Source organism: Artemia franciscana, chromosome 21, assembly GCF_032884065.1.
Source record: "Artemia franciscana chromosome 21, ASM3288406v1, whole genome shotgun sequence".
NCBI classification, from domain to species: domain Eukaryota; kingdom Metazoa; phylum Arthropoda; class Branchiopoda; order Anostraca; family Artemiidae; genus Artemia; species Artemia franciscana.
The window spans coordinates 33,822,920-33,837,555 of record NC_088883.1 but is presented as its reverse complement, the minus strand read 5'-3'; the positions used below and the strand labels follow the sequence as shown (position 1 = coordinate 33,837,555).

Sequence of the window (14,636 nt, the reverse complement as noted above, 5' to 3'; positions counted from 1 at the left end):
AGGGCAGAACTAAAATTGTCATTACAATAAACAAAGGCAATCGAAATAAGGGCAAATAAAGTCATTCTATGTATTATTGTGTATTATGGTAAAACTGAATAAAAGTACATACACCAAAAGTAGTTGAAGATAATGCTGAACCCTTAAAGACAAAATATGCAGCACACTGGATTAAACAGCGCAATAATAAGATCTCCAACCAAATGAAATTAGCAGAGCTACTGATTCATTGCAATGTTTCATCAGAGGATGTTAAAAGGATATGCAGCACATTAGATACATCACAGTGGATAAACAGAAACATAAAAAGATCTTATAACCAAATGAAATCAGTAGAGCTACTGATTCATTGCAATGTTTCATCAGAGGATGTTAAAAGGATATGCAGCACATTAGATACACCACAGTGGATAAACAGAAACATAAAAAGATCTTATAACCAAATGAAATCAGTAGAGCTACTGATTCATTGCAATACTTCAGCAAAGGATGTTAACAAGATATGCAACACATTGGATACATCACAATGATTAACTAGAACCATAACAAGATCTCGTAACCAAATGAAATCAGCAGAGATACTGATTCACTGTAATCCTTCAGCAAAGGATGTTAAAAGGATATGCAGCACATTGGATACATAACAATGACTAAAAAGAACAATAATAGGATCTCCAACTGAACGAAATCGTCAGAGCTAGAGATTCATTGCAATGCTTCAGCAAAGAATGTTAACAAGATATGTAGCACATTAGATACATCACAATGACTAAACAGGACCTTAATGAGATCCCCAACCAAACAAAACCAGCAGAGCTACTGATTCATTGCAAAGCTTCAGCAGAGGATGTTGAAAGAACACGCAGCACATTAGATACATCGCAAAGGCTAAACAGAACCATAATAAGATCTTGTAGCCAAATGAAATCAGCAGAGATACTGATTCATTGCAATGCTTCAGCAAAGGATGTTAAAAGGATATGCAGCACATTGGATACATCACAATGACTAAACAGAAAAAGAAGATCTTTAACCAAATGAAATCAGCCGAGTTACTGATTCACTGCGATGCTTTAGAAAAGGATGTCAAAAAGAAGTACAGCCCATTGGATACATCACAATGACTAAACACAACCATGATAAGATCTTTAACCAAATGGAATCAGCAGAGCTATTGTTTCATTGCAATGCTTCAGCAAAGGATGTTAAAAGGATATGCAGCCCATTGGATACACCACAATGACTATAAGGAACACTAATAAGGTATCCAATCGAATGAAAACGCCAGAGCTACAAATTCATTGCAGTGCTTTTAAAAAAAGATGTAAACAAGATATGCAGCACATTGGATACGTCACAATGATTAAATTGCAGGATAATAAGATCCCTAAGCAAAAAAAAAAAAAAAAAAAAAAAAAAACAACACAAAAATCAACAAACAAGCGACCTACCCATTCATTGCAATTACTTTTACTTACTAAAAGGTTATAAATTTTGAGAGAAGAGTTTGTTTGGACAATTCTCTTTAAAGGCAAGTGTATACAGGAAGAAAATCAACATCTTTCCTTCCTTCATACATGGAGGGAGAAATGAATATATACCCCCTTCCTCCTTTGAAATTCTACAACAAAAGTAAAGATTATGCACATATTTGGATACTGGGCATAAAAATCATTAATTTTTTATATCCCTTGGGAATCCCCTTGAGTCCCCAAAATATTTGGCTGGATACATCTATCTATACACACAGACAAGTCACTGACAAAATTTCAAGCTTTTCTCTTCTGGATTTAAGAAACTACATTAGTATTATTGAACAAATAAAAAAACGAATATCTTTTGCCAAGCACTGTACAAATATTCCCCCAATTTTGCAGAAAATTGCCCCCCCCCCCCTACTCTATCTTATATTTAGCTTAGTCACTAAGCTTAACAGAAACTATCATTGAGAGGGAACGAAAACTTCCTAATTCTGTTCCCACTCCACAGCGATTGAGAAGCTATTCTAACTCCACTCTCCCCTAATAGTCTAAACTGTGCTTAAGTATGCCAACAACGACAATGTGACTTGTCAGGGGGGGGGGGGGAGAAGCAGCAGCAAATTTTAAAAATGAAAATCTTTCTAAAATTTATAGAAGGCTAATTTATTTTCTCTTTGGCTTTTAAACACTTCAAAATTTTTATTGCAGAATTATAAAATATCCGGGCTTTGAACCAAACCTACATCTCAGATTCCAAATATGTAATATTCCACAGATGGTGCTATTTGAAATCCTTTCCATGCCCAAGGGGACACCGTGCATGTTTGTTCAAGAATTAGATAGAGGCTTAACTCTTGACTTGCATGACAAATAATGGAGTTCAATACAATGTCAAGCAAGTGTTGCAATTTAAATTGTTACATTTTGATTAAGAAGAACCTTTAAATATTCATTCTCTTTCAATCCTACCATTTCCGCCATCATACTCACAATATATTAATTTTTTTCAAGCACTATATATTTACTTTCTTTCAACGTGAGATAGCCTGTACTCACAGGCTATGTCAACATTTTCACTCTCTGTACATACTCTACTGTGAGTACATACTCACGATATATTTCTTTTTTTCAAGCATTATGTATTTACTGTATAGTGAGAACACACTAACAAAACATTTTTTTCAGCATTATGTATTCACTTCCAATCAATGCCAGACAGCCTGAAATGGAAACGACTTATTTTGGTCAAAGCTCATGGCAAAATTCATTCATCATTTTGGGCATGACAATTATGGTGAGGGGGGGGGGGGTGGCTCCATACGATTGAAAAAAAGTTATTGAACCTGCATATACTGCTTGTTTACTTGCAGTGACAACTTCACCTACATAAAGACTAGTTTGAAACAAAAACCACACTATTAGCATAAAACAAAAATTCAGCACTGTATTTTATTGTCCCTCCCATATTAGATTCCTCTTCAATTGAATTAGGTGTTGAATGACAAACTTAAAAGCATCAAAACCAAAATTTATTTTTTCAGTAGAGACATTAAATGAGGATGGAGGAGCGTGCGTAGCTCAGGCAGCTCGGTGCTACAGGGAATTGTTAGCAGTAAACTTAATCAAAAAGAGCATAATACCCTTGACCCTCCTCTGCTAAACCATAGTTAGCTTCAAAAGGGTGAAAATAAATGAGTGAACGCTACCTTTTTATTTAAAGAAAAAACAAACCTACACCCTCTTTGTTTTTCTCTTTGTTCTGAAAGAGATAGCCTGTTAAAACTTTGAAAAAGTAAAATAAAATAAAGTATCAGCAAAAAGTTAAAGCAGAATAGCAGCAGAACAACATAAAAATGCTAAGTACAAGGAAAATTTATCCTTCAACAAATAACCAAAATAATCATGTGATATTTACTACCACAATATTACACACTAAAATTAGAGTATTTTCCTAGTTGTTAACAAAATTATCAATGAGTTCTTGCAAAGGTTGTAACTCCCTCCTATCTATAAGGCTGAATTCATCAACAAAAAATATGAAATGCTTAAAAGAAGTATTCAAATGTGCCTCCTCTCCAAGATCTACAATTCGACTAAAATGCTGGTGATAAATATTAGCGTAAACTCGGAATAATCTTTTCAGTATCGTTTTCGCAATTGACAAAAAATTCTTTGGAAAAGGAACTCCAATTTTAGAGGGAAAGAGAGTTTCGTCATCTAACTGATCTTGTACCCAGGTCATTAAGTAGTCTATATATTTTGGGGCAGAGCACTTGATAGGTTTTTTCACTGTTTGTCCGTCAGCCCAATGGTATTCGTACTTAGGCCCTGCAGACATAACTGTGCAACTTTCTTCTGTGCAATACTCAGTTATAGTTCCATAGAGCATATTGATCTGATTGAAGAAATCGACTGTATTTACAGCAATCCATTCATTCAGATCTTCACCATCTGGAAGGGCAACAGCCAATCGTAGATTGCCAGAGCCAAGAGTTGCAGCAGCCTGCTTCATCAGGTCATACTGATGGGTTCCTTCTGGGATGTTCTTTTTGGGTTTAAATGTCTTGACATTTTTACTCCCAAAAAGGAAACTCATTCTGAAAGAATGAAAAGTTATTTTCAAAGATGAAGAAGAAGATGTAAATCGTGGATGCGTTCCAGGCACTCTTCCAGTTAACTCTTGACTCTCTTATACAATGACGACCCTCCTAATAATCAACGATGATTTTTTTCATTTAATCCAAATCAGGGAAGGGATCACATTTACTGATGGCTTCAATGGAGTGATTGATAGATCTCCTTTATAGGCCTCATTCAAGCTGTTTTTCAGAAACAAATATATAAATAAGATTGGAAGTGTTTTCTCCAATTCAAACCCTCTGGGAATAATCTGGAGTTAACCTGGTAAGTACATGGAACGATTCCACAGAACATAAAATACATAAGAAAACCAAAACACAATCTAAAAATATGTTTTTCAAAAAGAAAAATAAACGCTATCAAAAATTATTGCTTCAACAAGACTTCAAAAGTTTGAGGAATTATATTAAGATAGCCAATTTAAGTTAGCTCTTCAACAAGAGTGAATAAAGATCACTCACACAAAAATGTAGTTCTTCCTTAAATGATGCTATAATTCATAATAAACTATGTTTTGATTACCATTTATAAACAAAAGACAGACAAAGTTTAAGATAGCATTGTTTTGCATTTAGTCTGTTTGATGGTTAACAGCAGAGGGTTGAATTTAACACAAATATACCATTTTTAGGCCTAAAGATGTGGATTTCCCTACATGATGCCTGAACCTGTAATAAACTGTGGTTTGTTTGATGAGCGTAAAGAGAGACTCTTGCAGATCATTTTAAATTGGATTTTTCTTCAAGCAAAATACAAGGCTGAGAGGTGGGGGTGTCATAAGGAGATCCCAAATTGGAGTATCCCAAGAACAAAAAACTGCAGTTCCCTCAGGAATCGTGTTTAAATTTAAAACTAACACTGCAAGCCATCAGCAAGTAAAAGACAGCCAGAAATCACTTTAAAAAAAAGTCAAAAGAAGGGGTCAGAAGCTGGAAACAAAATGGAGCATTTTTGGGCCTAAAAATGCAGTTTCCCCTTGCATTTTCCTTAAGATTTAAATGAATGGTTTTCTACTAGTCATCCACAAAGAGAAGACACATAAAGATTCCCTTAAAATGGCGTTGTTTGTTAGTTAGCAACCCAAGGTCTTTATATTAGTCAATATTATTGAATTTTATATTAGATCAACAACCTTAGAGAGGAAAGAGGGGTTTACATCTAAGCAACAACTCAGGACAATCCTACCAAAACTTTCATGGTATATTTACCCCCTTCCTGACACACAGATATGAAAAGGTTAATAACTTGATCTTATGAATTATTTATATATATATATATATATATATATATATATATATATATATATATATATATATATATATATATATATATATATATATATATATATTACCGTGAATGTCTGAAATCTGGTTAATGTCGACACTCACTGTTGAATGTATGAAATTCCTTTTTCTCTGCTTGGATTCAATTAGCTTTGAGAGTCAGCTTTTTCAGTCATATGCAGTCCATGATGGTAAAAGTTAAAGTAACATAAGCCAACCTAACCTGTCATCTTCAAACCTTGTATTAATTGAAAAAGTTCACTAGCATCCCCAACTAAATCCAAGTAGAAAAATAGTTGTTTTGGACATTCACCAATTTTGGACGTTAATGGTAACATATATATATATATATATATATATATATATATATATATATATATATATATATTTCTTATTTTAAATTTTGTAAATCTTTACTTGGTTTTCCCCTTTCTTTTAGTAACACTGAGATTGTTTTAAAGCTTAAAGTGAAGGATCATGTAGTCTGTATAAAGAAAAAGTATAAAACATTTGAAGACAAGACAAAAATTATCCTTTTAGGCTACAACTTATTTCTGTTTTTTAGCATCAGTTCTGGCTCTTGATGATTTACATCCTAAATTATTTAGCAAGTGTTTTTGTATCTTTTTTTCTTTTTAATGTTTGATCAATATTTGATATTTTTTTTATTGTAAGCGTTATCATTTGTATTTTCTTTAAATTTATATTGCAGCCTACTCCTCATTTTTTGAGATAAATAAAGAAAATAAATAATAAATAAATAAACTATATATATATATATATATATATATATATATATATATATATATATATATATATATATATATATATATATATATATATATTTAGTTTAGGGGTTTTTGGTATTTTGGAAAGTAGTTGAGGTAGGTGAATGAAACTCAAAAATCATTCCATGTACTTATCAGATTCATAAAGACAGAAAACTCAAAATTAAAGTAAAATATTTTTGTGGATATTTAAATAAGAATAGAAGGAGAGTGGGGAGGTGACCCTGTTATCTCTGATTCAGAAGCACTGGAAGCTGTTATGCCACTATCTGGCTCAGTAGAACTATCTCTGAAGCAAGATATAACTCCTTTGCTCTTAGTCTCCTTCTTCTAACCTTCAACTTTGGTTGCATAATAGGTCGGGGTTCTGAATCAGTATCAGAACATAAGAGATACTTTTTTATCATTAAAATTGAGGATCCATTATTTGATTGAACCTGTCTTCCAACTACTCCTTCACTTAAAAGTCAAGAATTCTAGATAGTTGTTCAGGATTTGGTAGACTCTCTTCATCAATTTGGTCTGAATTTCTAATCCTAGTATCAAAAGAAGGAGGATCTACAAAGAGATAACCTTCTAGATGTGTTAAGATCGCAATAAACGAGGCCCCAGGAACAGAAACTACTTCTCGCAGCTTCTTTAGTCTTTTTGCAATAGCTCCCAAGGTAAATCATGTATCATCATTCTTCTGCATTCTCAAAAATTCTAAAGACTCCAATATCTTAGCCTCATTTAGATTCACACCAGGTTTCAATGTTACCATATAAAGTCATTGGTGGGCAACTTGAGCTGATGTTATACATAAATATCTATTTTGCAACAGAACATTCCTTGCTGATCTGTATGCTAGGGCATACAATCTGAGAGGTAAGCTATATTGAATAGAGGTGATTTGTACTATAACTGACACAAGAAAAATTTATGACAGTAGAGGATTAGTGATTTCTCTTGCAAATAAATGAGCTGCTTGTAGTCTGTGATCTATATCATTGACTTCATTTTCTGAATTCATGCTCATATCAATGTTCATATACTTCAGAACTTAAAAAAAATCATTCAAGAGGTTTCATCTTGAGATAAGGCTAAATATAAGTGCATGGTTTTCTTGGAGGATGCGTGGCAGAACACCTGTGTCATATACAATTTTTTGAGCCCTATAAATAAGGATCAGATAGATTTAGTAGGTTGAGAGCACCTTCCCAGGGTATATTTTATACACTGGATTCCTTCTTGAGAGTTTCATTTATATAACTCATCTAATTTTCAGGATACTAAGAAGCCGTTATGCAATGGGTATCCACAAGGGGGAGGGGTCATAAACCCCCAGAAATGGGGGCTTTGAAGTAAATATAAGAAACCAAAGGAAGAGAAGCAGAATAGAAAACACAATGGAAGCACGGTTGATAGTCAAACCTTGGTTGACTATCAACCAATACTCTACTTCCCATCAAAATCAGACAGAGCCTTGAAATATTGACTTTGTTTTCTGTGCTACGAAAAGTATCATGTCCATAAAACTATAAAATTTCATGGAGCATAATTAAATTAGAAAAAAGTTTTTTTTGCTGAAAGTAAGAAGCAATTTTGTAATTGAAAAAAACAAAAACAAACTGAAATATTCTGCATATAAGGGGGAATGTCCCCTCACCAGCTCGTTGCTTGTTAAGCTACAGTTTTAATGTTTAAAAGGGTCTTTTTGCAATTCAATGGTTCTTGTGTTTCAGAAAATGTTCTTCAAAGTTTGAACCAAAAAATTAATAAAAATCTAAATTTAGAGAAACGAACGTGGAGTTAAGATGGGATAATCACCCCTCATATAAAGAACGATTTCTGTTTTTGCAAACCTGATCCTTACTTTCAGTATAAAAACTTAACAAAGGTATGATATGGGTACCAGATTTTTAAACCCACAAGTTTTTCACAGTTAAATTGTATATATCAGTTACTGTGAACTGATTGGTAGCACCCCAATCTTTCAGTTTTTCTGCTTAAGAATTAAAATATTGCATTGCAACCAAATTTTGGACAAAAATTTAATTATATTTAAAGAATTTGTAATGGTCAGCAGTTTTGTCAAATAAGTTCTTAATAACATTCTTAGTACAGAATTTTAGGTGCACAAAGTCTTTTTTACAATTCAAGTGTCCTTCTGTTTCAGTAAATGTTCCTCAGAATTTGGACAAAAATCAGAATTTAGAGTAGCAAACAAGTAATTGAGAAGGGGAAATCACCCTTCATATAAAGTACAGTTTCTGTTTGTTGCAAGTTTTAAACTTGATCCTAACTCTCAATAGAAAAACTTGCTAAAAAAAAAAAAAAAAAAAAAAAAAAAAAAAAAAAAAAAAAAAACTGATTATTTTTAAAATCATTCCCAGGCCTAACCAAGGTATGATTTTTAAGCTCACCAGTTTCTTGCTGTTTAAGCGTATATATCAGCCATTATAAATTGATTGGTTGTCCTAATTTTTCAGTTTTCTGCTTAAGATTAAAATATTGCATTGCAATCAAATCTTGGACAAAATTTGATTGTATTGTCAAAATTTGTAATGGTCAGTAGTTTTGTCAAGATCATTTGACATTTTTACTACAGAATTTGTGTGTACAAAGAAGGGTTCTGTCGTTCATATAGATGTGAATTCTGATTTTCTACACTGACCAAGCCATTACAATCATTACAATACAGTTTTCAGATGTTTAAAAACATATTTGCATATACGTTATATTTTAGTCTGCATAAATGGAAAAAGACAAACCTTACCAATCAAAATTGCTGAAAATAAATTCCTACTAGCATCCCTCCTCTACCCCAATAAATTTCCTAGCAAGGCTCATGATGGCTTGCCTGTCCTTTTCTATCTCTGTGCTGGTAGGCATGTGAATTTAATATTTTAAGCAGTATAGATAAATATTTTTGCAATGGAAGGGACACCATTACCCCCCCCCCCCATACACACACACAAATAATAAAGGGGTGGATAAAAAATATTTGTGGGAATCAAGAGGGATTATATATCAGTTTCCACCCCATCTCAACACTCATTCAATATTTATCAGGGGGCTTAATTAGACTTAGGATATTTGGCATTAAAATACCCTCTTTGAAGTATTTACCTCAATGTAATACTTAACCACCATAGTAGCTGATCCACACTTACAAATCCCAGCATATTATTTTATGAAATAGGAAGCAAATCAGTTTGCTTAAACAAAGCTTTAAAATAAATGTCAGCAACATTTTTGTGCAACAGCAAGGGTGTTACCCTACAGTACAATTATTCAGGCTTAGTCTAGATGAAAGGAGATTAGAGATTAATTCCTACTCCCTCCCTACACATTTCTACATTTATCTAAAGGCTCATAGAAATTTGGTCATTGTGTAGCCCCTGGCTACACAATGGCCAACCACCCCTCCATTGTAATAGCTGATGTGCACTTATACATCATTAAACAAAATTTCATGGAAAAGTGAATCAACAATATAACCTAAAGTATAAACTATACTTTCTCTATAACCTGGAAAGTATAAAACATGCTTTTTTTTTAAATTTTTAAACTGACTGCTATATCAAAATTTTTAGTCATTAGCATCTAGGTCTACTTTGGGAGGAAATTGTAATTTGGTGTCACAGAATGGCAGAAAACAATACTTTCAACAATACAATTGATGTAGTCTGTCTAATGACCGGGTTCTTATTAGTTATAGCAACCACGCCAATCTTGGGAGACCATGAAGTTAGAAAACAATTCTTGCTTCATGATATTCAGAATAATTGTAGCTAATCCCGTTTTTCATGCGGACCCGCTGTACTTACCCCTCCCCCCTAATGTGCAAAAACGAAGCCCAAATTATACAAGTCAAATGCATTCTGTCACCTGTCACTTATTTTCCGGTTCTTGTTTCGTCACAGTGACTCAATTTACAGGAACACAGGTTGAATTAAGAGAGCCGCATTGGGAGAATATCGGGGAAATATATAATTTGGGCTATATATTTGCACATTAGGAGGGGGCTGGGGGAAGTATAGCGGAAGTATTCTCTATAACCTGGAAAGTATAAAACATGCTTTTTTTTTAAATTTTTAAACTGACTGCTATATCAAAATTTTTAGTCATTAGCATCTAGGTCTACTTTGGGAGGAAATTGTAGTTTGGTGTCACAGAATGGCAGAAAACAATACTTTCCTGTGGCACAAGTAATAAACTTGGTCAAATTGACCAAAGACTTGAAAGCCTAATTAGGGTAAAGCCAAGTCAGATAGTGTCTGTGAGAGCTAAAGCACGCATAATCTTTCTAGAGTTATATTAAAAATGTTTATTTTCACTTCTTCATGGTGGTCTATTATCTTAGGGCAGAACTAAGGAAGGAAGATATGCATTAATGGTAATTCAGATGATCTATCAGTTCTCTCAGGCATTTGAAGGCAATTGGAGACCCTAAAATGATTTAAAAATTAATGACCAACAATGCCCATTAGACTTGCAGGTGAAAAGGGAACTCAGATTTTTATGCTATCTGGGTTCAGCCTACTGAGTAAGTCTGCTGGAATCACAGGTGGGGGCAATCAAGATTTAGGCTTAACACAGGACTGAGAATGTTCAACAGAGTTGCAGGCAAATCAGCAATCTAGATTTTTCTGGTCTCTTAAAAAAGACCTAGAGCTTTTAGTTTATGTTCAAATGAGCTCTTTCCTAACTTCCAAGGACATTTGGCTTGATACAATCACCTATGGAAAAAATGGAAAATAAATGTGCATCTGTGATCTTTCTTCTGAAAACAAAAATTGTAAAAAAAATTCCACATTATTGTAGACGGAAGCTTGAAATCTCTACTGAGGGTTCTCTGATTTAACTACTTTGAATTAAATGTTCAGCAAGATAAGGTGGTGATGAGCTTCTTGTAGAACACCTTGCTGGTGATGAGATATGACAAAGATTTAATATCCCAGGTTAGGCTGCACTTTGCATTGGCCCAGTCATGAATATTCTTTCTTGAATGTACCTATGGCTTTGAACTGGATGGTGGCTTTAGAGAGGCTGTTCCAGAGAGGGACAGCACATACAGACAAGAAGTACTGGCCCTCATGTTGATGGCAACAGGGGGCTTGCAGCTTCTTTGAGTGACCTCTTGTCATACTTGTCATTGCAAGGGATGAGCAGAAAACTTGACTGGCAAGGTTGTTTTTGAGCAGTAATTGTGTCTCCTATCTTCCTTTGATAACTAGGGTGTGGAGTTTGAGAGACACAAGGCACTCCTTGTCTTGCAAAGCTGGTATGAGCTTGGCTGCTTGTCTTTGGACAGTCTCAAGTGCTTTAACATCCATTTTATACAGGAGAGATGCCAGGGTCATTCCAATTTCCAGATGTGAATGTACTGTAGCTTTGTACAGCTTCTTGACCATAAATAGCTTCCTGGTGGTAAATGTTCATTTTATGAGCCCTAGGGCTCATTTTGCTTTAGCAACCTGAGCTTTTGTGTGGCTGTGGAACTTGAATTCGTCCTTGACAATAGCCCCCCAGGTCTTTCTTCTCACTTACAGCCTCAAGTAGGCCATCTCCAATATGGTAAGGTTGTCTAGGGTCATCATGTTTAAGATGCGGGACTTTGCATTTTCATGCATTGAACTGCAAATCCCACTTAGCACAAGCATATAGTGTTAATAGGTTTTTCAGGTGAATTGTACAGACATTAATATACATGCTGAATAATATGAGCCCCAGGATTGTGCCCTGTGGGACTCTCCTAATAACAGGAATTTTGTCCAAATACAATTTTATCAGTGGCATCATAAATTACTGCCCTCTGAGTTCTTCCAGTAAGAAAGGCAACTGTATCATCTTTCACTCTGTATGCCTTCAGTTTCAGGAGAAGAAGTTGATACTGTATTTTATCAAAGTCTTTACTTCATTGAACAATATAACATCCACTGGAAAGCCACCAAGTCATAAGATTCAATGAGGTTTGTGTTTATTCAGCAACCTTTACAAAAACTAAGCTGACATTTTTGAAAGTGACTGATTTCTTTAACAAATCTAAGACTGGCGTTTTCAAAAAGATTGCTTGCTTTTTGGGGGAATGTTTCCATCTTTTTGGGGGATAAGTCAATTTGAAAGCTGGAATGTAAGCTTAAATTTCGTTTTCTTTTTTTTTTTATTTCTGAAGAAATAAGGCATCTCAGTTCAAGAGGAGCATTGTACTGTTTTGAAAAGTTATATTTTATATATTTATTTTAAAATAAAAACATAGTATCTATGTAGGGAGGGTGAATGTTTAGTATAGGCCATTAGAAATGTGAAGATTTTTGCAAAACCTTACTTTAGGGGTATTTGAGATCTTAGAAAGCTGTTGATCTAGGACAGGTAAATGAAGCTTCTAGGTATAACATCAGAGCCTAAAATACCCCTTGAAGGTGTTTTTAAGTTCCTATCTCAACTCGTTCTGTAGCTTATTTTAAGGCTTAGGATGTTGCATAGAGATAAGTCTTTTACTGTATTAATCTTGTGACACAAAAATCTTTCCATAATGTTGGCTTGAATCTTATTTTATTATCAGACTTATTTGGCTATATATTTGTACATAAGGGGCAGGGGAGATAAAGTATTTGACAGCATGAAGTTAGAAAACAATTCCAACTTCATAATATGCAAAATAATTACAACTAACACAGTATGCATGCAGATCAACAATGCTTTACCCCCTCCCTTAATGGGCAAATATATAACCCTAATTGGTTTCTAAAGTGTTTCTAATTTTCATTATCTTTTGGTATTTTTCATTAGGATTAACCTAACTTCATTTCTTGAAGTATTGCTGCTATAACCAGATAAGTTCCATAAATTCAACGAGTTGGTCCCTTTGCCAGGAATCCTTGCCATTTAAAATTTTGCCAAGTTTTTTTTTTTCTTTTTGCATGTAAAATTAGCAATGCTACTGTAGCCTACTCTGTTAGCCTGCTTTTATTTGAGAATTTTTCTAAATATATTTAAAAAGAAACTTATTTAGTATTAATGCACATTTGTGGGTATTGAGAAGGGAACATATTAAGAAAATAATTTTTTCCCTTCTTATTTCTTCATAATATACAGTAAAATTTGTAGCTGACACATTTTGAGGGCAATTTTCCTGTAATTCAACCTCCCACCCTAAGTGAAAACATAGAGCCCAAATTACATATTTCTCATGTGTCACTCTAGTTTCAACTTAATGCCCATAAATTGAATTAATACTGATAAAATCAAGAAATGGAAAAACACATACAAAATATATATGCTAATTTGGGCTATATATTTCCACACTAGGAGCAGTGGGGAGGGGGGTAATTGGGGTATATTATAGTGGAAGAGACACTAAAAATGTGTTAACTGCATTATTTTGTAGAGGACCTATTATGAAGTAGCCTAAGAATAATTTTCTTAACATGTTTCCTTCTCTATAGCCTCAATTGTGCATTTATATCTTTATTCCTAAGAAAAATTAGGCTATCCTTTCCCATCCCCCTAACCATGCTTACTACTACTCTGGTGCCTGCCCCCCTACTAATTTTCAGTGGGCACCCTTGCCCTAAACTAGGACTATTACTTTAAGTTGCCTGCCCAGCATGATATGGTGCAGTGGCATAATTTTGTCAAAATCCTACAGAGGGGGGGGGGGAGTTAGAGCCAATTTTCACATATCAATTAAAGATGACAGTAAAAACCAAAAAATGTGCCATTTGATAACATGTAATACATATTACTGTTCATAGAGTACTGTTCTGACCACAGAAGAAAGCCTATGCCTACACATCAAATACTCAAAGCAATTTGTGAAAAAAGCTATCTTTGGCAGTCTTATATTGAATCATGTAACACCAAAAATAAACTCCCAAAGCCAACATCAAAATAATGATAAATGGTCTGTGTACACAAGAGCAAGAAATAGGATTACTAAGCTTCTTAGAGCCAATTGTAAAGAACTTGAGATGCATATTATTCAATCTAGTATTACACCAACAAAAATGCTTTGGAAGTATATAAATAGAAATAAACCAAACCTGGCACCCTCTATATCAACATTCACACATCCAACTACACAATTAACAATGGATAATGATTTTAAAAAGGCCCACATTTTTAATAAGACTTTTGCTTCTGTTTTCCTTAAGCCAAAACCAATATCCTCATGTTTTGAAATACCAACAACATTGCCTGAAACTACTTTACCCTTTAATGTTTCAGATTTCTAAGTAATTGAAGTGTTTGAGATTCTTGATAAATTAGACACATCAAAATCACCAGATGTAAATAGATTTGCAAATGATATGATCCAAAAAGTAGCTGCAGAAATTGTAGAGCCACTTAGGCTACTTTCATATTTAATTTATCTCTTGCTTGTGGGTCATGTCCCTCTGGCTGGGTGAAAGCATTAGTAAAATTCCTTCATAAAAAGGGTTCCATATCAGATTTTA

At 34.0% G+C, this 14,636-nt stretch overlaps 2 protein-coding genes across 2 annotated transcripts in view; both read right to left on the bottom strand.

Moving 5' to 3' along the window:
- LOC136040970 (uncharacterized) overlaps positions 1-14,636 on the bottom strand; it is a 53,315-nt gene that overhangs the window by 36,073 nt on the left and 2,606 nt on the right. The window lies entirely within an intron of this gene.
- Positions 3,433-4,077, bottom strand: LOC136040735 (MOB kinase activator-like 1). Its single transcript, XM_065725040.1, has one exon. The coding sequence runs from the start codon at positions 4,075-4,077 to the stop codon at positions 3,433-3,435; it is 645 nt and encodes a 214-aa protein (XP_065581112.1).

Excerpts from the sequence above, each read along its gene's own strand:
- LOC136040735 (XM_065725040.1), bottom strand. The coding sequence starts at position 4,077 with ATGAGTTTCCTTTTTGGGAGTAAAAATGTCAAGACATTTAAACCCAAA.